Source organism: Rhea americana, unplaced genomic scaffold (genome assembly GCF_003343005.1).
Source record: "Rhea americana isolate MKP2758 unplaced genomic scaffold, rheAme1 scaffold_152, whole genome shotgun sequence".
NCBI lineage: Eukaryota > Metazoa > Chordata > Aves > Rheiformes > Rheidae > Rhea > Rhea americana.
The window spans coordinates 798,143-824,936 of record NW_028185617.1 but is presented as its reverse complement, the minus strand read 5'-3'; the positions used below and the strand labels follow the sequence as shown (position 1 = coordinate 824,936).

The following is a 26,794-nucleotide window of genomic DNA, read 5'->3' as shown; positions in this document are numbered from 1 at the left end:
ACCACGACTCAAAATACAGCTAGTATGTGGCACTTCAGCAACAAGCAAAATGTGATTTTCTTGAATAAAATGTAAATGARCTCTGAAAATTCAGGTCATGAATAAATCAAGTTGTTTATCCTCCAGAAATGTGTGTAGCACATGATCTGTCCTTGTCTGCTGTATACGGGATCTATCACTGTCAGTCATATCTTGTATTTTGCATTTTTGAATTAGAGTAAYTCAGTTCTCAAGCTCTGCAGAGGAACAGTCTTGTTCCTTCTAGACAAAMTGTTTCTCATAATTCTTTGTTGATGTTTGGTTTTAGACTCTAGACTGTCAGTCAAATTAAATGGCATTTTAAATCCAAAAGTGTAAAGTTTATAGCAGGATTCTTAGTATAAATGAGAAGTCTCATGTCCACAAGCCTCTGTCTAAAATGGGCTAGCCATTCATTTTTACTGAAGGAGGAATGCATTAGTTAGACACTTACCAGATAGCAATAATAGCTGSTATCTGAAGATGGCTAACATGTAAACAGAAGAAATAGTTCAACAGCATAAATAGTTCAACACTGCTATATGTTTCCCTTTCATTATATGTGGCTAAAAGAAAGGGGAAGAACTAGCTTTTAAAGCTTAACTCAGTGGAACAACAGTCACTGTACAGGAAAAATCAATGCTTTATAATAAATTGTTGATATAATTCATTGTTCTCTCTAAATTTGAAAGGAATTATGAAGACAAGGACAGGTCAGAAATTCTTCCAAGGGTTTCCAGGAGAAATATATCTGGAAAACCACAAGTTAACATACAGTATTAATATTCATTAAATATTCATAAGTGAATATTTATTAAAGAGGGAGAAATTTAAAATCACTAATTTTGAATTGAAATGACTTACATAAAGATCCACATTTATTCCAAGATAGAAAGAAAAAATACTGGTTTGGGTGCATCTGTCAATAAAATAGATCCTTGATAATAATCTCAAACTGAAAAATTCTGCCATATGAACATGAACTTGGTTTCTGTGAATGGATACTCAGCTGTTCCTCATGCATGCTCTCAGCTGACAAGGTAAAATGATCACCTGAAAAAGGTGACATTTCTTTCACAGGACAACAGAGAGCAATGTCTGCTGTCTTGGGGGAGGTCTTTTCCTCCTTTCTTGCTTTGTGTAAAGCTGTTACAGCTTTTCACTGTATTATCACCATTTTAAAATGCCCTGATCTGCAGAAGGGGCGCTTCTATAAACAAGAGTGATATAACTCAGTTCTAGCAGGGTGACATTTCCCCAGGCAGTGAGTTTCTACAGAGGTTAAGATCCTGTGAGAATGCAACAGCTTGCCCAAATTCAGGAAAAGTTAAAAACCTTGCCATGAGACCAAGCACAAGAATTTAAAGTATTTCTTTCTTCTKTGAAGCTCACTGGTGAGACAAAGATTTGGCATCTCAGACATATACTAATACACTTACCAGTGAGAGAGTTACTGGGAACCAGTGTACTGGTTCCTTTATTACTGATGTAGCTTATTAGATCTTCCCACATACACCACATTGGTATTGATCAATATTTACTCAAACTAGATGGAAAAAGCCCAGCAATTTGTTTGTATGCTAATCTCCCTGGAAGTCAGATTCTGAAAAGACTCAAAATTAGCCTGTTCCCATAACAGAAGCTCTTTTGGAAAGTTGTAGTTCTATTTATGCAATGTTTTAACTATCTGACTATGAAAGTTTTTTTTTTTTCAGGAAAGCAGGCTGCGTTAGAGCCATTTATTTTGCTGAACCTTTTGCCAAACGCAACAGACAAATATTACACATATAATGGATCTTTATCAACTCCTCCCTGCTCTGAAACAGTTGAATGGATTGTGTTTAAAGATACCATTACTATTTCTGAAGACCAGGTAATTCATTTAATGTGTTAAATCTGAACAATTCTTCTCACCTCCAGAGAAAAACAGTTTTTATGTACATGGTAAAAGCTCAGGATGTTCATTACTGGACCAACAACCTGATACTTCTTTTATCTAGTTTTTAAGTTTTCCTGAAGTCAGTAAATATATCTGTCTCTATCTCTGTCTCTATCTATTATTTGTGTTATCTTTTGCCTTTTTGAGTTCAGGACCACATTCCCAGTCATTGCTTTCCTTACAAGGCGGTAAGAACGTACTTTCTAACTCTGAAGGATATCTTAGCTTTTGGCCCTGATTAAGAGGAGTGCAAAATGCTCTTTCCATATTCCCCTGGCTAAATGGTGGTGAACGGGCCGGGAATAGCTCCAGCAGCAGAGTGGTTGGGGAATACAGGTGGAGTAATGATTCTCTGCTGATACAGACAAAAAAAAGTTCAGTACCACCTGAGAGAAGTCAACTGGGAGAGTTTACATAGCATCTCCTCTCCAGGGTTTTGCCTGTAACTGGGATCTAGTTAATTTGCTATGACTTCTGACATTTCTTTTTTCTCATTTGCTTTAGTTAGCTGTATTCTGTGAAGTTCTTACAATGCAGCAGTCTGGCTATGTTATGCTGATGGACTACCTGCAAAACAACTTTAGAGAACAGCAGTATAAGTTCTTTGGGCAAGTGTTTTCCTCTTACACTGGACAAGAAGAAATTCATGAAGCAGGTATTTACTGAACACTTATTCCTATCTTCATAGGTGGAAAGACAATTTTAAGTACAAAATTCATTCCAGTATCAAGATACTCATTTTAAAAAATGCAGAAAGCAGCACCCTCTATTATTATTCATAAATCTATCACTTCAGAGGAAAAAAACTAGCACTCATAAAACATGTCAGATTAAATGGAGTGGAAAATTAAATGCTTGTCTTGACCAAGCGTTCAGTGAAGATCACGTCAGTTCAAGCTTTTTTGCACTGCCCTTTTCATGTGTTTCAGATCTAAACAAAGCTGCTATCTCATAGGCTACAAGAGGATTTTATTTTACAAACCCATCTGGTTCTCAGTTGTATAATGTGGATGCTTCTCCAATGGRAGATGAAGAGATATCACAAAACTAATTTCATGTAGGCTACTGAGAAGGTGATAGATAGGTGGAAAGAATCCCAGAAGCCAAATTCTGTTTTCTATTTTACTCTAAAATCKCAGGGAATTCAGTGGAGATTGTGTCACCACAACAGTATGTTATGTAATGGGAAACGAGATCTAGCACTAAATACGTAAGTAAATTATTTTTACACTCACAAGCACAAGGAAGAATATTTGCCCTCTAGCAGTAAATACCTAATCTGGAGGCTGAGTTGCTACTAGGATGGGGATACGTCTAAATTCTTAAACACAGTTGTACTGAACTGTAATTAATTAGATATGTACAGATGACTAAAATGTGTGATGTAAGTATTTTCCAGAATAGAAACAAGCATGATTTTATTTTAATTTGCCTTGGCTGGTTGGATATTGCTTTTCCGACTGGAAGGATTCTGTGTATGGAATTTGCATAAAAGCTAGATGTCCATCATTCAGAAGTGCCGGAGGACTGGGTCTCCTGCCTGCTCACATGGTGCTGTTTGCTTCCCAGCACAGTACGGAATGACTTTACTGCTTCACTCTTATAACTGACCAGAGACATTTCTGTTTTGACCTCAGTTTCTCATAAACTCCTCAGATGTGTGCCCACAAACTGTAATTTTTCAGACTGGTTTATGCCAAGAAGTTTACTTACAATTTTGTAGCGTGGAGAATTAATAAAGAATTGAGCTTCAACAGTTAAGCAAATTATGATAAATAAATTGCTATTTCAAAATAAAGTTCCCATGGACTTTGCTGATTTGGCCTTACTTGAAGAAGGAGAATCCTTCCTCAAATTTTTCTCCTTAATGAAGGTCTCTGGGAGACAAGTCATACTGTAGTGTAGTTCACCTTTCCTAATGTTCATGCTGTAGGAAAGAAATGAATCTTCTCAGTCCTTTGTAAAAAGCAGTCAGTCTACAGTGAAGAAATGTCATGGGCAAAGGACTTGAAGACAGAGAGCATGACTTCTGCTGCCCTTTTTAATCCACTTGCCTCCTAGATAGCTGCACTACTGCTTTGACCTTGGCCTTGACCTCTCCAGCTCAGGCTGCAATAGAGAGAAGCCGCTTTCAGCTGTGCCACACTAACCTAATTTTATATGGAGGCTGACAAGGATAAAAGCTGCAAAATACTGTGTACGAAGGGCCCTTGCTCCCTTCCTATCATTCCATATGCTACCACCTGAAGGAGCTTCTCATATGCTGTCCCACAGCAGAGTGGGAGTTAAAGCTGTGTAGGAGGTTGCTTCCGACCACGCCAGTTTCTGCACTGTCACAGAGAGATTCTGTCAGTCTGGTATCTTTTCTGTGAGTTCAATATCCACACCAATAAGGAAGAAATGTCAGCCTAAAGATGTTAGGATCCCTTTTTGCATTCAGTTTTACTGTTTAAAATTGGTAGCACTTTCAGCTTCATGTAATGGTTAAACATGTTGTACAGAGCATACCAAATTCTTCTGTGTGTGTAATTAAAATTTCATACCTAGCAGATCAAGAGCACAGAATTTTTCTTTTACTATAGTTTCCAGTTTCAAGGTAGACAATAAGCTTTTTCACAGTTGACTGATAGACTTGTATAACACAAAACAAAGGGATTTCAATCTACTGAGTTTAAGAAAAAGTACTCTGCACTCGCATCACCCTGGCAACAAACACATGTAGCATTCATTCCGAACTAGATATTTAAAGTAACTAATTGTTGATTAAAAATTCTGTTTTGGCCATAGGCAAAGGGGAACAGGAGGAGGCCACTAAAATTTCAAATCTACCTATTAATATCTGTTTCACATATATGTTAATATTTATATGYAGTATGTATATGCAACAGCATATAGGCATACATATACAAATATGCAAATATACACAGASAAGCATATATAGACACAAAATGCCACATGCATATATAGACGCAAAATGCAGTTACTGGATTTTTTTAATGTACAGCATTAGAAGAGCATTTACATTTGCATTTTACATTTGCATTTTAATGGAAGATAAATGAAAAGTCCTAGGCATCATTAAACTTAAATGCTGAGATATAAAAAGTGTAACATGAATAAATCTTTAAGAGTGAATAGGCTTACATATTTCTTATTTGATATAACTAAGTTCTTGTAGTCAAAAGAAAAAAAATTGAAAATCTTTTAGACAACACAGGAGAGTTGTCTCTTGTCTGGCAAGAGTGGGACTTATTCAAGTACCTAACTGAAAAATGAATTCAGTATTATGAAACTTGGGATCCCAGTTTTCTCGTGTATAATATTCAATGCAGACTCCTATTAAGCAGTAGATTAACTGCTTGATTTATTACTGTTGTTAATACATACTATTTTTTAAACAGAACAAAGCTTTCTTAGAAAGGCTAAAATAATCTCTGAATTAAACAAGTTTCAGCAATATACTATACAAAATTTTCACACTGTGACAAACTCAACATTTTTGCTGTGTAAGAACTGCTTTACTGAGGATATGGAAGATATTTCATTCTTCAGGCCTGCATAGTGATACATGTAATTTTCCTGTGTGATATGTATATATGCACATACGTATGTAAGAACTAGATTAAAATAGCTGATCCTGAAAAAGGATCCTTGATGATTCAATTCAAAAAACTTCTTGAAATTTTAGCCCTTTATTTCTACCAGCCTCAGCTTGCATGAATATCCATTTATAGCTAGAAATCATCGTTTATTCCTATCAACCTGAGAACTATATTGATAGATACTGGGTTCGTTACATAACTTTTCACCCGCTGTACAGTAATGTCCTATTGGTAAGTGTAGAAATAGCATTCTTATTCATATTACTGGATTTAGTAAAGATATAAAAAAAATGAGTTCTTCAGGATGAAGACAGACAATACATATTGATAAAAAATATTTGTCAACATGTCCACTTATTTTGGCCTGCAAAATAGAACCTTGTAAAACTCAGCGGTTATTTTCAGTAGATTCTCATGCAGGAACAGGGGTAACACTCAAGAACTCAAGACATTTCCTCTGGTTTAGGCTACTTTTTCCTGACATATCTGCCTTGCCTCTCCACTTCCATAAAGAAGTAGAGTAACCTGGGAATATAAAATACCTACTCTGTGCCACACTCTGTAACATAGGATCTATAAAATCAGTCATGACTTAATTTGTATGCAGTGATTTCACAGCTTCCACAATTGAAAATTCAGATTTTAGAGAAAAAAACTCAAACTCATATTGAACTAGAACTGTAGAGATTCACTTTTCATTCAAAGCAAGCAAAATCTCAAAATTTCTATGGTTATAGGGTTACATTCCTTTGGGTCCAAGTACATTATTTGTGAACTGAATTTAATTGAAAATTAAATTTTACTTTTAATTAGTAAAAGAAAGCAACAAATATGAAAAAAATCCTGAGTTATCCAATGTTCCCTCTAAACTATACCCATATTTATTCATACTGTGTGTTGAGCTCAGAAAACACTTAAATCCACATGTAATTCATTATTTATTTTAGAATCATAGAACTSTTAAGGTTGGAAGGCACCTCTGGAGATCATCTAGTCCAACCTACAAACAAGTGGCCTATACAGGGATTGAACCCATGACCTTGCTGTTATTAGCACCATACTCTAATCAACTGAGCTAACTGGCCTGGGAGCTGCAAAATAGTTTTCTAAAATTAAAGTCAGTTTTCTAGCAGCAAAACCTCTAGTAATTTATCTTATAATGTTGGTTTGGCAGGAACAAAACAAATAAAAGGCACTGAAATGTCTTCTTGGAGAAATAACTCCAAAAAAAACTATCTGTTCTCATCCCCTTTATCTCCTAAGCATCTAATTTGTATATTCATTATCAAATGATTTATGGCATATGTGACCTCACATTAAGCTCAGGGTGTGTTGGGAAAGGAATCTATGCCTCTTTTCCAAACAATAATGACCATTTGCACCTTAATTTCCAAAATCACTTTTAGTACAGATTCGGTACACCAGGTCACCACATAGCCCTGTGAGTGGTTTTAGCTGGTCTTGCTCAACTCAGAAAGGGTTTCTGGAACTATATCCTTATTCTGGTGGTTTAGTATTACTTTCTTTATATTTATGTTACAATATCATTCTTGCCATAAGATGAGCTTTACTTAACCTTACAAATATACAGCAAACATTTAAAGTTAGAACATCTCAACCTTATGAAGTTACCATTGTAACAGTTGTCAGGTATTCAGAGAATTTTAGTATTTAGCTTAAATCCTTCCCAGTCTTCAATTAACACRTCAGAAGTTATCTATTTAAGAGAAGCAAACATCTAGGCTAAAGGTAAAAGCTCCCCTACATTTCTGTCTTATTTCAGTTTACCAAAGTTTCTTCATCATTAGATCTTTCAAAGATCTTGTTCTCTTGCATTCGATAGAGTTGCTACCTATTTAATATATAGGCAACACATGCTAGACACAAGTGCAGGCTTTTGTGTCCACTGTGAATAGGGTCTGCATTCCCACGGGAAGAGGAAGAGGCTCCGTTTCATACAGTAAGCTCAGAAGATACTCTGTTCCTTCCTACCCGCTGCACAATTTTCCTTACCTTTAGTTCCCTCTGCTCACAGGGAGTTTTGAGTGGGGAGAACTGATCTAGTACAGTGCTTACTTTCAAAGCAAAGATTATGCATTTATTCAGAGATGATTCGTTCTTACTCTGAAACTGTGTTTTTTTTTTTTTTTTTTTTTTTTTTTTTTTTTGCTGCTTGCCCCTTAAAAAAACCTAAGAAAATACAGTTGAATATCTGTGACTTCAGACTAAGCAACAGGTTCCTTTTTTGCAGTCGCTTTGCCCAAATATTCGAAAAAGCCAGTGTCAGACCAGAAGTCGCTAATTAGGTAAGTTGATAAGTGATCTCCTGGCTTTCTCCAGTCTCCAGACAGACCAGAGAAAATGAGAGAAGGCAAGAGTAAAGTAGCTCTGGCAAGTGTCTGTGTAAGACTGACCAAAGAGGGAAGGAGCAGCACAGGCAAAATGAGTGATGATGAGGATTGAACAGAAGGAAGAGGACAACAGCTTGGGAAGGAATCAGGGTGACATAATATGCAGAGTAATGTCATGCAGGAATATTGTTGCTCCTTGTTGGGATGACCACAAAGAATGAGAGGATCCTTGAAAGGAAAAAAATAAAAGGGAAGATAACATTTCTTTTTTACTCGGGTAGAAATAGTTGGAAGAATCACCATGGAAAAAAGACAGAGTGAAAGAGAAAGACATTATACTGGACAAACCAGCCTGAGCATAGTCAGAGATTTTAGAAACAAATTCACTCATACACAAAAAAGAGGGAGAGGAAAAAGGACAGCAGGGAAGAGTTTGGAATGCAAGTTTGGAACAGGGAGAAGCTTTAGACATTCATTGTGAAAAGGAGTTTTAAGAACACTTGAACACTTTCCAAAATAAATACCTGAAAAGAGTGTTCCAATTTGTTAAAAAAAAAAAAAAAAAAAAAAAAAAAAAAGCTTAGATCTTCTCTGATATGGCTCAAGGGTGAGAAGGGAATCATCTTTGCTGAGCTGATGATTTCATTGTGCCATCTGGTGGAAATGAGGTGGGATAACAAGGTTTAGTAAATTAATGGCATGTACATGGACTCGAGAGATTATTCTTTTTAATTTATGCTTTCTTTATATGTCTATTAAAATAATTTAATATAATAACATATCAAATGCATAGCACTGTAGATTCAAAGTATACAACCTGGCACAGCTATAGAAYGCACATACACACACACACAAAATTATCACTGCTTATCTGTCATTGACTGGATTAGACTAGAGCATCACGGAACTTCCCACCGGCGCACAGAACTACTGAAGTGTGATCTTGCAAAATATTTAGTTGTGAGTGCCCCCCCGTGTTCAAGCGGGAAATTGCAAAGTTAACTGAAGGCATTTTTTCCCTTTCCTTTCAGAACTGTAGTATAGTCCACTATATCACAACATATCTGTCATTTTTCAGTGATCTTTGCCTGAATAATTTGCATCTTCTGCTAATGTAGTATATTCATACAACCTTACCTGCCTTTGACCGGTATATTGTCTTTAAGCCCCGTGCAGTATGCTATAAATTTACCAAGACTCTGCCACTTGTTTTTTAAATTACCCACGTGCCTGCATGTACATTCTGTATGTTCTGAGTTTGAATTCTAAAATCCTACTCTGTTGCTCTAATAGTCAGTGAAACCAGCATCTCAGATATTTTAGAGAAAGGCAAAAATTAGGCACATGAAAGACCTGCACTATCTTTGACAAGAGGTGGATCAGGATTTCAGTAGAGTCATTTAATGAGTATCATAGTCTTTTTTTTTCTTTCAGTTTGCAGCTCAGAACCTGAAAATGTCCAATCTGATCCAAAGAATTATACTAGTCTTCTTGTTACATGGGAAAGACCTCGGGTTGTATATGATACCATGATTGAGAGATTTGCTGTCTTTTATCAACAATTGGATGGAGAAGACCAGCCCAAGCATGAGTTTCTGACAGATGGGTATCAGGACTTGGTAACTGTAAACTCTTCATGTTTCATATAAAGTAGGGATGGTAAAGGACTCATTGTTAATTATTTTAAAGGATTAAACAATAGCTAGGAGCTGATTCGATGGAAATTTATTTCTTTGGCTGCAACCCACAGAAGCTATACTTCATTCCTTGGCTGTGCAGCCACAGAGACAACTTAGAAAAAGAAAAAAGAAAGAAAAAAAACACACGAAGAAAAGCCTCCCCTTGTCCAGATGAGAGAGAAAGCTTTCTTAAATTGCTGTTCTTACTTGCCTGTAGTGTCCCCCAAAAAACTTCATGAACATGTCAAACTCAAGAGTTCCTTAGCCATAAAACCCTTAGTAACTTAATAGTGATCTACAGATCTTAAGTGTTCACTGATGTGTAAAGAATAATCTAAACAAGCAACTGAGGAAAGAATCATTATCTGCACAGTACTGCTATAAATGTTAAGTTTCTGAATATAGTTTCATGATATTTCACCTATATGATAATTCCCTTTATCCTCTTTAAAGAGGCATAAGCTTTTTGGAGATAATTTACTTAGACTAGTATTCAGCATTAAATAATTATGCAGTTGTTTGGTATCTTCCATTTTAAAAAATCACAAGATTTTTTTTTTAATGTCTCTGACAATAAAATATAAAAAGCGTGTTTTGTAGTACTGGTAGAAGGRGTTTTATGGTTTGTGTGAAAAATGTGTTATGAAAAAAATAACTTCCAAAAATTTGATGAATATTCACAAGTAAATGCTTAAACAATGTTTTTCTTTTAGGGGGCTATTCTAAATAATCTGCTGCCCAATACGAGTTACGTTCTTCAGATAGTTGCTGTTTGTTCTAATGGTCTATATGGAAAATACAGTGACCAGGTCATTGTTGATATGCCTTTAGAAGACCCAGGTAAGTGTTGTTTTGAGCTCAGTGCTCATTTTTAGCTGAAAATCTGTATTCAGGGAAGTATTTTATTTGCAAATCAGTTAAAACATGCGACTATCAAAATGTGATAAATGAAATTTCAAAATCATTGCAGTTAACCTTCAGCTTGTTCTTTGCTACTGATATTTTATCATGATGTAATTTTCCATTCCTTGTAAATATTACCTGTGAGACTGCATGTTAATTTTTTAACTCTAAGAATATTCTGAAAAACACCCACCTGATTTCAAATCTCACAAGTAAATCTTTTAGTAATATAATATAGGGAAATAAAGCCATGTTTGGTATTATTTCTCTATAATTAAAGCATCCTTCTGATGCTCAAAATGAGTCCACATAGCTAAAGTGTTAAGGAAACAAGTAATATAAACCAAATATATAAATAATAAATCTGTATCAATTGATTTTGAAATTTGATTACTTATGATTACTTGGAGTTTGATGTCAAAGCACTTGTGGTGATGGAATTCCCTTGCTTCTTAATGTTGCCTTGCAAAAAATCAAAAGACCTAACAATCAAATCTTACTGATTTCAAACCAGATTTACCTCTTCAGCCTGCTAGTAAATATGAAATAATTCAAAGCCATAACATGAAGCTTGATCTTGTCTGTAATAATTCCTTAAAATCTGTGAAAGTTTTAGCATTAGACACGGTTCCTATCAAAGTTAGTGAGAGCTGTCTTCTGAATTAAGTATTCTGTAATTAATTACAGGAACAAATCAAAATCCTTTTGATCATGCAACAAATCACTTTTTTATTTAAGAACCTGGATTTCTGTTGTTCAGCTGTGGGTTGTATAAATTTAATTTTACATTTAGTTAAGTCTGTGTAGATATGGCAAAGTCCTTAGTGATATTGTGATGTACTTGGGAAAACAGGTTAGTTTTTCATTTCAAGGGAACCACATTTTTTCACAGTGAGAAATAATATGATTCTTATAATATTCATATAATATGACAATCTCTACCACATGAATTGAGAACTAGTGATGRTAATGGGCTTAAAATATCATGACAGTGTCTGGCTGAAAGCAGAGTGGGAGGAAGATTCAGGGTATGGCACATACAAACTTTCAAGAAACATTTAACTTGTCTTTCAAACACAACATGTTACGAGGGTATTTTGGAGTATTGTTGTGCTAATATCTACCAGAATTTTCATATTTTTCTTCATTTTTGTAGCAAGTCCATGACAAGGTTCTGTCATTCTGCGTGTTTCACTTTTCTGCTTATCCTTTACCCGCCTCTTTGATATAGTATTCCTCCGGTTCCTTACCAGAATTTGTTCATTTTGTGTTTTTAAAAATTGTTTGAGAAGCAGTTCCATCTAGGTACCCCTATATCTGTTTCTACACTGGGTCACAAATAAACAGCTTAGCGTTTTCATTATTAAACAATAGTTGATTCAATAGTCAAAGTTAGCGCAGTGCTCCAAAACTCAGAAGACAGGCATTGTAAAATGTGTAGTATCTGTAGGACACCCCGCCTTCCTGCCACAGTTGTAGCCCTTCAGCGGGGATGAGCGAGACCTGGATGGAATCATAGAATCATAGAATCAGTAAGGTTGGAAGGGACCTCTGGAGATCATCYAGTCCAACCTCCCCGCTCAGCAGGGTCACCTAGAGCATGTCAGACAGGGTTGCATCCAGGCGGGCCTTGAAGATCTCCAGAGAAGGAGACTCCACAACCTCTTGGGCAACCTAGTCCAGTGCTCCATCACTCTCACAGTGAAGAAATTSCCCCTCACGKTCAGGCAGARCTTCCTGTGCTTCAGTTTCTGCCCATTGCCTCTTGTCCTGTCACACGGGACAACTGAAAAGAGTTTGTCTCCAGAAGCTCCTCCTGGAGCTCCTGGGCGGCGTGGCTACCAAGGCAGGACTGCGGGGAGCACAGTGCCACRCATTGACCTGCTGCTGGGGCTCAAACCTGGGAAGAGGCTTACGCGGGGGGCAGTCGGCAGCCCCCAAGCATCYGGCAGGGTAGTCACAGCCACTGACAGCTATGTCCCTGTTGCACTTCTGCTGAAGTCAGCAATAGTTTTAYATTAATTTTGATAAAGGATGAGTGAGTGCCTTTCCTTGGAATGTATACTCCAAAACTCATTTTGCCTTCCAGCATGTCTGTAGAAATTGTTCTGAGCTTTGTACACAAACGCAATAAGAGAAGTTTTGGTGCAATAGATGTCTTATGTAGCAGTTTTGAGAAAAGGTCTTATATTCTCCTGCCTTTTTACACAAGCATATCACCAATTTTATTTGAAAGAGAAATGAGAAAATACAGCCTACGAGACATAATAATGTAAATATGTATTTATGTGCAATATGAACAAGGTAGCATAATTATGAAAATGATATTTTTTTCATTTCTTTCATTTGAGCATTTAAGTGTCTCCTTAATGTTACATTAAAGCAAATTAAAGCAAAWTAAGAATATTATCCAAAGTTTTCTTCTTTTTAAATAATTATAAGGAGAAGAGTTAAATTATCTGTATATTAAAACTGTATACACATCTGTCTTTTCAGTTTTGAGCCAATTCTGAAATTTTGTAATCATTTCCTTTAATTTGTCAAGAGCTGCAAAATTGAGGAGAATTATTTCAGGTTAAATTAAGAGTTTTGTTTGGCCCCAAATGAAAACTGCAAGTTTGATTTCAGGGATATTTTAATATTGAAAAAAGAAAATAAAAGAAATAAAGAGGAAAACACTAAAAGTGTTTTCACTAAAAGTGAAAGAGCAAAATGAGTGCCTCAGTTTTGAGTGTCCCAGAAAATCTATTTCTTTTCTATGCTTTGTTTTTGAAGCTGACACAAGGTTATTAAATGTACTTTGTGTTGTTTTAATTTGACTCTTCCTCAGTGGTATATCTGAAAGCGATGAATAAGGAAAGGTCAGGGAAAAACCCCTCCCTTGTAATTAATATGATGACTATGAATGTACATTGCTTTATAAATAAGTTTTAAAAATTATGTCTTGCCCTTTGATATAATTTTAAAATAAGAAATAAACTTCCGTTCATTTCTAATATTAATTAATGTTCATTTCTAATATTAGTTACTTTTACTAATTATTTACACCTGAATTAATTGTATTGCAAACAACAGAGATATGAGAATGTAGATATCTAATGAGAAAGATTTGTTCAGAGCAACTTGCTGCTTACAACAGTAACATCAAATTGGTTTTGTGATCTGCTTTATAGATCTTGAGGCAAAAGGGGATTTCTTGGAACTCCTGCTTGTGAATTTATGAAAGAAAAGTTATCTTCACCRTGAAGACATGAAATAAAATTGACTCATATAAAGCATAAAATAAACGTTCATAATCAAGAATTACTCTGAGTAAAACAGTTTAATTAAGATGAAATTCACTGCAGTCACCTCCAGATCAATTAATCTACTTATTAAGAGCTTAAATGGGGCATAAATCATGCAGAAGCAATAGAAAGGCCCTTTTCTGGGAAGGATTCTACCCCTGGAGTGGCTACTTTTAACATGAGGGAAGTTTATGTACRCTGTGCAACACAAATTTGATTTTCAGAAAACTAACCTCTGCCATTGGTTCAGCCTTTCCTTTTGAAAAMTGTTCAAGAGAAAGCATTTCTAATGCCTTCTCCCCACCCTATCTGTCATTCTGTGAAGGGTTAGTGAGGGCTCTGCAGGCTCCAGGTGATCCATAGACCAGATTTAAACCTTCTTGTTCTCGGGAATGCTTCATCAGCAGAAGGACCTGTTTTGGGCCATGCCCTCTGCAAACTTCTGTCTGCACTGCTGATTTCTAAAATCAGTTTAATCTGTGGAGCCATGAAGAGCTCTGATGTGACAGTGTAAAAATGATCATACTTGAGCCTTTTGCTCCTTGTTTTGTTTTATTTTTCTTTCTCAGCTTTTCAGAGTGGTAGCATTAGGTATGCCTGTGCACGGGTATTGTACTGGTTTCCCAGCAGTGACAGTGATCAGCTGCCCAGCATGGCTTAGCTACCCAGCTTCTACAGGAATTGAAAGGAACTGTTTGCATAATGTCTTAGTCAACTTTGAGAAAAGTCCAGCCRTTATTTACCAACTTGTCATTCGCTATTAGCGTCAGATTTTGAATATTTATCTAAATGCATGCTTTTGACTCTTCAGATAAAGTTTGTATAATGCTGGAATTATCTGCAGTAGTTTGTGGTGTAGTTAATGCCAGTGGTACTTCATGCTTCTACTGACACTGGAAATGAAAATAAATAAATATCTCTCCTCTCATCCTGTATGGAGACCTTGGTTGGAGTTTATCAAAAAATCATGCTGGGATGTGGCTTTCTAATGCTGTCTCCTACATGGGAGCTCRTGCTGTCAGCAATACTTTATGAGGATCTAACTATGCAATTTTGTTGTAACTTGTCTTTGGGRGTGGTTTTTGTCCTAAAAAAACACTAAAGATATCTTAAACGTTTCATGTAGGGGATGCTTTTTGTAATTTTGTACTGATGAATGTAGATATCTGAAATTTAATTTAAATGGAGGAAAGAGGCTTTACTTTTGTTCTTGCAGTGTCATTTATTACGTAAGACAGTACAGAAATGAAAACAGTTTGCGATATGAAAATTATTATACAATTACAAATTAGATTATTTTAAGTTTTTATTTCAAGATTTGTACTGAGCTTAAATGTAGGGAATAGTTACTTTTTTGATCTGTGTTCTATCATTTCTTCATCTATCATTAAAATGCAGTATTATATGAAAACATTTCTTTAAAACTTTCTAACTAATCATTTAATTATTTTATTTAAAAATGTAAGCTATAGAATAATCAATGTGTGGTTCCAGAAAAAAATAAACAGAGCCTGCTTATTGACCTACATCAATGGGTGGTTTTTTGGGGGGAGGAGGGAGTTTCTTTCTCCTAGGCTGGGGAATGTTACCGCATTGCTAATATGCTATTAAATCAAAAACTCAGCAACAGGATTAATAGAACTTCTCTGAGTGTGTGTCTCATGCTTCYGACAAATACTTTTCTTCTGTGACCAACTAAAAATTAAAAGGCTTTGTAGAATGACTGGAAATTTAGTGTTAATATGTATGTTTTATTTATATATAAAAATATATACACAAACACACACATATATATGTGTATACATGCACATATACATGTTTGTATGCATGTATTTTAATGCCTCTCCATGGAAACAGCAGGAGGAGCTGTAGTTTCCTGCTTGTGGAATCTGAAGACCTACATTATATTGTATATTATAATAGAGTCACTGCATTTTATTTTTTTCTTATTGTTTGATTAAAGCTCTGCTCAAGAATAATGACCACAAAATGAATAGTTAGCACTATTCTTTATTAAAAATACTATGCTGAGAAATCTGATGAGTGCCTAATACACACTATGAGTCTACTGTAGTAAGACTTTTCAAACTAATATCTTCAATGTTTGGTGTATATCATTGAGAAGCCAGGGAATATCATTATCTCCTCCTCCCCTTTCTCACCCCCCCTACCTCTGGAGCCTCCTAGGCTTCCAAGGAACAAAGGTAAGATAATTTTTCTCTATATTGTTCATGAAATATCTGAAGTGGTTAATTCAATATTTCATAATGTATAAAAGTTTGTTATAAAAGAATATAAAAGTTTTATGTATGATTGTTCAGTCAATAATTTTTTTACATCCCAGAATCTACAGATAAAACTATCTGAGCTTGTTAGTGAGAWACATTTTATCTAATTGTATGATGCATATAATACATGTCTCTGTTTTGAAACACAGACATGAATAGTACAAAGAGAACATAAATTAAGTCATAGATGCGCATCTGACTCTGCAGAGATGAAAAGTATAAAGATGGCATCTTTATACTAATATTTTGAGAAAACTTCATTTGGGAATCATGAARAAAAAGCGAACATTGAACTCTGTGGTGCTGTTTTTACAATGACTTCTCAGATTAAAAGATTCACATTTTCTTTTAATGCAGTATTTGGAATATATACTAGTATTGATGTGTAAACACTGAAGTAGAACAGAAAGATTCAAATGTAGAATGGATGTTTCTGTGGATAAAGGAGCAGTAAAATGAGTTAGTGCTGTGGAAGGTTTATTAGATTTCACCACCTGAGACCCATGCCAGTTGCTACCAAAAATTTGAAARTTTCTTGCAACCTGCTTTGAAGCCTCTGTTGCTGAGCACCATCAGAAGCAGAATACTGGATCTAGCCAAAAATACAGTGAGGAAGAAGGTGAGAGACTGCCTCTAAATTGGATAAGCATTTTCACTAGGGTTGTAGAAGCTTTTCTTCATTCTACTTCAATTATTATTTATTTATAAAAAGTGATGAATCCTTAAAGCCTAGTGATGAAGCCTCTTCACAACGTGTCCGGTACCTATTTGTTAGGGACCTTTTGTGGGATGTGATACAACTGGGTTCAGGTACTTGTATTACATAGAGTGAGAGTTTGAAAAGAACTTCAGTGCCTTAAGCACTGAACTCTTGGGTATAGTAAGGGTAGATCTCTTTGATCTGCCCTGCAATAGATCAGATGAATCTGATGGGATGACTGTCTTTAGGCTGAATATGATGACTGTTGCACTAGAACCAGCCTCTAAGCATGGGTGTCAAAATGAAAATTATAAAATAGATCATTTTAGGAGAATATTTTAAAACTTTCAGATTAAATGTAGAGAAATAGTTGATTCCCAGATTTACCTTTTCTCTCTCTTCTGTCACTTCTGTGTKAAGTGCCACTTGCTTGTAGAAAACTTTCTCATAAACTTAGTTCTTTTGTCCAGGATGTGGTTCCTCAGYGCAGATTCAGCCTGAGTTGCAGTATCAAGATGAGGCCAGTCAGAAACGTTGTGGCTAAACATACAGTGCCTGGACAAACACGACTACCCTCACAGCTAGTCCTCAGTGCAGKTGGCTGGCCACTTCTTCAAACAGAATCCTCTAAAGCATCTTAGTCTGAGCTTCAATAAATGAATTAACTAATCAAATGAATCTTTTCAGAATTAATAATTCTGTGAATTTTAAATGTTGGGTGATATCATATATATTTTTTGTTTTATAGAGGCTGGCCTCATTCCTGAACTGAATGAAACTGAAGAATATGAGGTATAGCATTTTTTTAAAAAAAAAAAGAGTATTTCAAAGCAATACACCTATTTAAACTAAATGGAGCTCCGATTGTGTGAAAATTTACCAAACTATGTTACCAACAGAACATATTATTTGAATTTCTATGTATGCATATGCAGCCTGCTCTTTCAGGTATATCTGCCTAGATAACTCTAGACCATCTAGATAGTTCTTTAGAGCTGGAGATACATRCAGAAGTCAAGGAAATCACAGGATATACCTATTTTTTTTWWWAAAAAAGTGGAACATGAGGATACTGGATAAAGTCTTAACTCTGAGTGAAATCAGTAACCTAATGTAAGGTAAACTAATGTAAGGGAGAAAGGCATTTTTGATGAGATAGAGTGAGATTTGTGTGTGCCTTTCAGACTGCTATTGATTGACTTTAAGAGCAGTCATTTCAAACCAGAAAATTCCAAAATTCTTGGAGGGTCAATCACCCTTACTTCTTGAACCCAAGTTAGACTTTAAAGTTTATTACACCATATCTCTATTCCACACCATATTGGACTTTTTGTTTCTTCTGCAGGCTTCATAGATACGTTCGGTGACAAGCTTTCTGGCATCCATGYAAAGAGAGAGATAATAATATCACAATAATTTTCTGACAGTCTCTAATACTGATTTTATAGCCTGGCCAGTTACTTCAGGTAACTGCGTTTATATCAAGTGATCACTCAGAACTTTTATTTTATACATTCAAACTGTATCCACAATATTCTCATGGATRACAAGTCCTTCTTGATTAAAGATAGTCTGTACTTATTCTGTTTACCCCTTTTTCTATTTATGGAAGATGTCTAGCCAATAATCTATCTATTTCTCCATATTTATGTAAGCTACATATCTAGATTATTATATTGCCTCTGACAAGACTGTAGCTGAATGTCAACTCTGGATGACTGCACTGCGTAGACCTGCAGACACCACTGTGTCTAGGTCAAAAAGAAAGTGACCACTRAACAATTTAGATGCTTCCAGATTACATTTTTGGATTTGGGGTGGGGGGAAGGAGGAGCTGTGTTTCAACTTAGGTCTTGAAAGACCACCTAAATCCTGAGTGTATTTAGACGTATAAGTTCTTTTTGGATCTGGTTTCAGAAGTCAAAATCCTAACATACACTTTTCAYAAGGTATTATTAATCATGTTCAGCAAACAAAGGGTCATAACAGGGACTAGGTAATATTGTTTACAACACTTGTGAAATTATTACAGAGKAAGAGTAACACAACGTTTTAGAAGTTACTGATAGGATTTTTTTTTGATGGTATTGCAATTAAATAGTGTTTTCAAGAAAGAAACATACATATAGGATAAATACTCTTTCAACTAAACATTTTGCTTTAAGAGCAACAATCTTTTCCAAGGTTTTCTCTAATTTTGTCTCCCATGTTTTCTGTTTCTTTGAAGCCAGGAAAATGTATTATTGCAGTGTTTGGCTTTGATTTGTGTATATTGTCTATAAACATTTTCAACTTTYTTTGGCTATGATATTTTTTCAAAGGATGAAGTTGATGAAAAAGAAACAGAGGTGGATGAAGAAACTGCAGTGATTCCTAGCACTGATAGTGCAATAAACCAAATAAGGAAGAAAGATTTTCTGATGACTACATCCAGCTACAGTAAAGAGCAAATGGGGGCAAAATATAATGAAGCTAAAACAAATAAATACTTAACAAAAGAAGAAGAATTGCATGGTAAGGATGATGTTTTCAAAGCAGTTTATTATCAAACTTCTCCACCTGTTAGTGAAATTTCTGAAGAAGAAGATCCTTTTCTGGAATCCCAGACAGTTACTGGAACCCCTCCTCAACTTACTAACTCAACCAAAGGTATTGAAGAAGAATACATATACCTTTCCTCAGGCACTGAGCCAACAAGAATAACCACCACTGGCCATAGTGAGGAAGATTTCTTATTGTCTACTTTTAAACCTGATGAAGAATCTGATGACTTTTGGAGTTCCTTTCTTACCACCTCTTCAGCACAGTTGGTTACAGAGGAGACCTCCCAAGAAGACATTCTGCCTTCAGGAAGCCCAGATATAAGCATGCATGATGTTCTTTCCCAAGGATCTATTAAATATATTTCAGAAGATGTGACATCCTCAAGCTCTGATAAGCCTCCAAAGCATACATATTCCACTGACAGAAATTTATGGTTGCATAATGCTACAGATCTGACAACTCAATCTACTGATACAGCGGATAGTAGGCAATTGTCTCAGATCAGTTATACTGATGCTTATGTTGAGGGATTAAAGCCAGCTACAGTACCCTATTCCAGTGGCCCAGTGGTTTCAGAGGACACTTCAGATGCGGATTTAGAATTGCCACATTACTCTACCTTTGCTTTCTCCTCTGCTGAGTTATCACCTCATTCTCTGTCTTCAAGCTCTGGAGAATATGATTCTGCTTCTGCTGCCAGTGAGGTACTCTCTCAGACAACTCAACCAGTCTATAATGGTGAGATACCTCTTCAACCTTCCTCCAGTAGTGAAGTGTTTCCTCTAGTCACCCCTTTATTGTTTGACTCTCAGATGCTCGACACTACCCCTGCTACATCAGGTAGTGATGTGACCTTGCATGCTACACCTGTATTTCCCAGTGTTGATGTGTCATTTGAACCCACCCTGTCCTCCTATGATGATGTACCTTTGCTTACATTTTCCTCTGCTTCCTCCGGTAGTAGAATGTTTCACCGTCTGTACACAATTTCTCAAATGTTTCCACAAAGTGCTACTCCAGCTGTTACAAGTGATAAGGTGTCCCTGCATGCTTCTTTGACATTGGCAGAGGGTGATACATTAATACAGCCAAGCCTTGCTCAATATGCTGATGTGGTGTCACATCAGACTACTCATGCTGCTTCAGAGACATTGATATTTGGTCATAATAGAACTCACATATTTTCTCAAGTTGAACCATCCAGCAGTGATTTAAATATGCATGCACTGTCTACAATGTCTGAACTTCCTTATGATTTGTCTAGTAATGTGGGATCCCTCCAAAGCTTTACTGTTTCTTATGACTCTGCAGAATTTGTGCGTGATTCTATTGACGTATTTCGTCAAGATCCTTTATTTAGCAGCTATAACAATGTACTGGTGCATAAACCTTCTTCTGTAATATCACAAGCTGATACTTTGCTGCAGCCTACACTCTCTCTGTCTAGTGATACGGATTGGTCTGAAGCATACTCTGGTAGTGAGTCCCTTTTGCCTGATACAGATACTTTCAACATATTTAATGTTTCATCACCTGATTTTGTAGATGAAATCACATATGAATCATCTGGGTTTAGTGATGTTAATAAGATGCTTCATAAAAGTGATGTTATATATGGAGATGAAAGAGAACTGCAGATTTCCTCCTCTTTAAGTGGAATGGCTTCCAGTGCAGAAAGTAAAGTGACACTTGAACTTTCTACGTATGTTTCTAATCATGGTATAATTAAGCAGAATATGTCTCTGCAAGAAAGCCCACTTCCTGTTTCTAGCACAAAGGGAATCCTCCCAGTCTCTCTTGCTTTCCCCACCACTAAGCTATTTGATCCTGATGTTAGCAAACTTACAGAAAATCAGCTTTCCGTTCAGCCTTTGCATGTTACATCTCCAGCCTTTGATGATACTTTGCTTAAACCTATGCTTAGTGCAATCTCAGATCAACCTCTCTCTGCCCCTGCTTATAGTGAAATGTTACCCTCAACTCAGACGTACCTTTATGAGACCTCAGCTACATTAAGTAATGAAGCATTACTTCAATCCTCCTTTCAGTCTTCTGGCGATGACACTCTACTTAACACAGTTGCAGTTGTGCCTAGTTATCCAATATTGGCTGAAAGCCCCAGGGTTTATAAAGATAGTTCTACATYTGACCAAATATTGCAACAAATGGCACCAAGTTCAGCTGCAAATGAAACAATGCTGCATTCTACATCTGCACCTACTGTTGCTGACTTGTCAAACACTTTTAGTAAGCCCACAGCATCACTTCAAAGTTTATTTGTGTCTTATGCAAGTGAGGAATATGTTTCATCCAATTTGTTTAACAGTGAAGATGTTCAGCAGGTTATGCCTTCGTTTTATGGTAGTGATGTTTCATTCCAGCTGACCAATTTAGAAAATACAAATGCCTTTTCCCCCCAGGCAGCAAGTACTGTAACAACTCCTTTCCTAACAGCTGATAATGTAGCTGCTTCTCCAAACAGCCATATCTCCTCAAGCATTTTTGAAAGAAGTGGGGCTACCAGTTTCTCTTCAAGTTCTGCAGTTGATGTTGATCCTGTTCACATGCCTACAATTGTTTCCGATTCTGATGTGTCCATTCATCACACACTTCCTTTACCAAATGTACGTGTTTCTGTTATGGCTGTTTCTCCCAAAAGTGAGATCCCTATAACTCTGAGTAGGTTGCTGGTTCCTTCCAGAGAATCCTCTGGGTTGTCTCCCAGTATCATGTCCAGTACTGATTTATGGCCTGTTGTAGTTGAGGATGACTACGATGAGTATGATGATGGCTTCCCTGTAAGTAATTGTATTACATGCACTTCCCATAGAGAAACTCAGGACATGGTAGTAGAGGAACAAAACACAAAGGTAAACAATAACAAGGATCAGAGTAACCTAATTATAAGTTCTCATTCTGAGAAACCTGAAGAAGAAGAGAACATTTCAGCTGCTGCATCAGACAGTCAGATTAACCATGGCATGGACAGACATAATTATACATCAGAACCAACTTTGACAGCAAGTGTGATACCTAAGAAGAGCAACAACACAGCAGTTTTGGAGAACCACATTCAAACTCTTAGTGTCCCGTTGCAAAACACATCAGAGTCTAAGTCTTGGGCTGTTTTTACAAGTGATGAAGAAAGTGGTTCTGGCCAAGGTACCTCAGATAGCCTTAATGATAATGAGACTTCAACAGATTTCAGTTTTCCTGACCTTAATGAGAGAGACTCTGAAGGGGCAGTTGAAGCAGGTAACTCAGAATTAACTCCTGGATCATCACAGTCATCAGTCTCATCTGTAACTAGCAATCACTCATCAGTATTCAACATCTCTGAGGCAGGTTAGTTATGGATAAGTCTAACGCGTAGCATGGAAAGCTCTGAGGGGATATTTTTGTATCATAGYGAATGAAAAGCTTTTTTGCATATATTGTGATGCAAAGAGAACATAATAGGGCCAGTGGGTGTGATTAAGGGGAAACACTGGGGGACTGGGGATGCATGTCGAGCTGGCTGTCTTGTAGATGCTACTTCTGTCTACTCAAAACAGTACCTGAAACACTCTTCAAGTAATAAGGTTAACATTCTGCCTTTGGATAGACTTGTACTGTCAGTAGAATTTGGGTGGTGCACCATCTAAAAACAGAATTTGTTTCACTGCTGTCTAATTTTATTTTTTAAGGTTTAACAGGGCCATAGGCTCTGTGCACAAAAATAAGTGGTGATCTTTCAGAAAAAAAAAATACCTCTGAGATTCTGKTTTTTTAAATTATGGCAGCACATTTTCTCATTATGTTTTATTTTGTGTTCTCCAAGTTGTATTGAGCAAGGAAAAAGATGTTTCAGTTTGATTCTGATTCATCTTGTGAAAACTTTCATTTTCATTCTTAGTGCTTTTGCCACTTTCAAATTTCAGTAAGATGCTGACAATGCATACTAGATCTGCTTATTTCCAAAATGCTAGAGCCAGATCCTCTTGCGCTGCTTATATGTATTAGTATTTTCCTCTCTAATTAGTCCTYTTAAACTTAGTTGAACTATTTGTGAAGAATGATTCCAAGGATGAGTACAGAATGCAGAATAACACATCATGTGAATAAGAATATGATAAGTCTAAAACATTTATTTTGCATTTAAAAATATATTGGTGGAAAAGTGTGCACTATTCAGACACATATTTGGATTGCCTCTTATAAGAATATTGAAAATCCAAAAATAAAGTCAGAAACAATATCTACAGTGATAATAATTAAAAAAAAAAGATTAAAGTGGTATTTCATAAAAATAAATTGAATGCAGGAATTTCGTTAAATATTCGAGGCATCTGTAGAGGGCAGTATCATCCAACTAATTCTACCTAAGGAAAGGAATCCATAAAGTGTGTGATACTTTAAGCACGGTCCTATAAATACCCAGTTAAATCACACGAGGTCATATTACTCACAAGTGAAAGAATATTAATTAGACAAGGTGATAGATTGGCACTCTGTGTAGTTGGGGCTAATCGAATGTGAAGTAAAATTGAAAATATATTGAAAATTAACAGGAGTCCTACGAGGGTAGTCACTGTAAAACTGAATCTGTAAGTAAATTAATCTAATAGGTAAGTAGTTACCAAGTTGTTGAGGTAAATGGGTGTTATCATAAGAGGTTTGCAGTTAAYATAAGAAGTGTCATTTCCAATTAGCAATGAGCTTGAATTATTACTGAGAGTAATTTGAAAGGATTATACATAACTGGAGTAGCAGTGCAACAGACTGAAAGTTTGTGTTACAGGTATTTTTGAATGACACTATACAGCATCACTTCATGTAACTTCTAATATGAAMTCTCCTGCAAATCAAAGACACTTTGCTTTGATTCAATTAAAAAGCAATTAAAAAGAACAAATACTCTCAGCTGAGAACTTCTGTGTACATCAGAATGAATTCATCAGATGTTGTTTTGTTGYTTTGACTGTTTAACATTTCAGAAAAATTGTAATTTTTAACATTTCCAACTCTTCATAGCTGTTGATGCATATTCATGCTTATTCTGAATTACAACTTTCTTGATAGTAACCCTATGGCTACCTAAACCTTTCAATTTCAGTTTTAAAACAATAAGAGAAATTAATAGAGAATGAGTAATRCAAGGGATCTAAACATGCTTATTACTAGGGAGCAAAGAAATCCACTATAAATGAGTCTGCCTTTCCAGCAGCCATCGTTGGAGTAATGGCCAAGTAGGCAAGAAGCTACGTGCTTAAAGAGAAGGTTTGACTGCTTTTCACTCCCCGTAGAAGGAAGGCTAATAGAATTTTGTCATGCAATTTTAAGGAATCCTGTCATCACATAGGTATGACCAGGTTTTACCCTGTGATTTAGTCCRGAGTTGGATACGTGAATGTGAATACTTCAAAGGGATCATATTGTGATCTCTCAAGCATGTGTGTGGTTTCCACTGAAATCACTAGGAAATACTAATTTTAGCATGCTCACTAGAAACTTGGGGAGTTTTCTTTTCTTTCTCCAGAAGCCACTTCTAACACTGACTACCACTTGGTGCCTTCAATCACTTTAGACATTGAGCTTCAGKTTTTAAAGAGCAATGAGAGATTTAGATACTTGAGCACTTTCAAAGAAAATGCAGAAGGTGTCTGCAAAGCCTTTTTATACATAAAGTGTCTAAACTCAAGAAAATGGAAGCAGATAGCTACTGTTTTTTTTTTTCTTTTGACATCTTAACTTGGACACTTGCTTTGTTGTCATTTTTTCAGCTCCAGCTGCATTCTCTCCTCTTTTTTATCTGAAAGTTTTTATTCATGTATGAATTAGAATCAGTCACTTGAAATACCAGTGAAGTGCAGCTTATTTCTGGACACCAAACTTCTGCTCCCGTACTACATTTTAATTGAATTAGGACTGAATGCAAATCTAGAAGACTTAATTATCTTTAAAAAATCTCGAAGTTAAATTCCAAGAGGTGTGGAAGTGGTTGTTTCTGTATTTTACCTCATATAAAAGCCACAAATCACAAAAGAGTATACAGATTGAAAAAGAACAGCAGTCATTTTGTATCAAAATCACTGTTTTTAAAGTGTTTACTTTTATGGAGATAGCCAAAATGAAGATTCCAGGATTAGTCTCTTCCCCACTGTGGTCTCTTATTTTAATGAGATTATAAAATATATTATGTTAATCTTCAAATAGATTTCTATGCCCAAATATTTCTGTCATCCAGCATTACAAGGCTAGCAGAAATGTGATTTATAGACAATATAGTTATTTAAATAATAATTTGATTCCTGCTAAGTATAAAAAGAGAAAATTAAATTCTGATTCCAATAGAATATGGGAGGGARTGCTGTAATCGAATTCAAAGGAAGCAGTATTTCTCCATCTATCTATATGGAAAATTGCAGAATGGACAATGTATTAAAATATAGAAGCCCTAACTGCAGAACAGAGATCGCTTAGTGATTTTCTGTTGTAGTAAAAATGTCCCATCACATTGTTAGTCAAGAGAAGTGATTTGCATTATATGAGTGGCAGTTTAATATCAGTGTGTTCTTTATACTTTCCAATATTACATATTCAGATCCCTTAATACCATTAACTCTGAGCTGATAGACTGATAAAAAGCTTTCTTCTCCTAATTATATTTTAACAACAATCTGTTGATCTTACAAAGAGAAGTTTCCATTGCTGGAAGGCTGAGTCACATAAGCTTGAATATTTTGCTTTACTCTCTGTCTGCTTTTTTTCTGTAAGCTGGTTTGAAAATGTATACATTTATGCAGTACATAGTAAAAAAGAGAGGTAAGTGTTATTTAGTAGGTTCATTATAAGACACTGTCACTTGTGCTATGCATTTCTTAGAATTTAAACGTGGATGTTTCAATTTTCTCTGACTGCAGAGGCAAGTAATAGTAGCCATGAGTCTCGTATTGGTCTAGCTGAGAGTCTGGAATCAGAGAAGAAGACAGTTATACCACTTGTGGTCGTATCAGCCCTGACTTTTATCTGTCTAGTGATTCTTGTGGGTATTCTCATATACTGGAGGTAAGTTGTTTGTTTGTTTGTTTTCAGTTCTAAAGAGCTCTAATCTTAAAAAAGTGTTTGACATTATTGAGCTGAACAGGCTCAATAATCTAGTCAACAGACTAGATCCTGTCTTTCACAAAATCTTTGTGTTCCTGTGTTCCCAGATGTGCTGTAATTTCTTTCCAATGTGTTCAGCTACAATTCTCTTTTGTGGTTGCAGAGGGTGAACAATTTCAAATAATTTATTTCCATATTGAGAGGTTTTAATAAAAAATGATTTGTGGTTATTAATGCTTAGAAACTCAATTATTTGAGCAGTGAGGAAAGAGGAGGGGGAGGAGAAATAAATAACATGGATTCCTTTCCTATATTTCCAATTCATGGAACTATTAAAAAACACTAGTTATCGATTTAAGACAAGAATCTGTGGTCCTCAACAGCAATAAGCAATTCA

General features: G+C 35.9%; 1 protein-coding gene across 1 annotated transcript in view; it reads left to right on the top strand.

Moving 5' to 3' along the window:
- PTPRZ1 (protein tyrosine phosphatase receptor type Z1) overlaps positions 1 to 26,794 on the top strand; it is a 105,534-nt gene that overhangs the window by 48,336 nt on the left and 30,404 nt on the right. Inside the window, exons 7-13 of the mRNA XM_085299700.1 lie at positions 1,734 to 1,891; positions 2,462 to 2,612; positions 9,345 to 9,529; positions 10,303 to 10,429; positions 17,516 to 17,559; positions 19,089 to 22,656; positions 26,214 to 26,358. Coding sequence (XP_085155826.1) covers positions 1,734 to 1,891; positions 2,462 to 2,612; positions 9,345 to 9,529; positions 10,303 to 10,429; positions 17,516 to 17,559; positions 19,089 to 22,656; positions 26,214 to 26,358 — 4,378 coding nt within the window. The remainder of the gene's footprint in view (positions 1 to 1,733; positions 1,892 to 2,461; positions 2,613 to 9,344; positions 9,530 to 10,302; positions 10,430 to 17,515; positions 17,560 to 19,088; positions 22,657 to 26,213; positions 26,359 to 26,794) is intronic.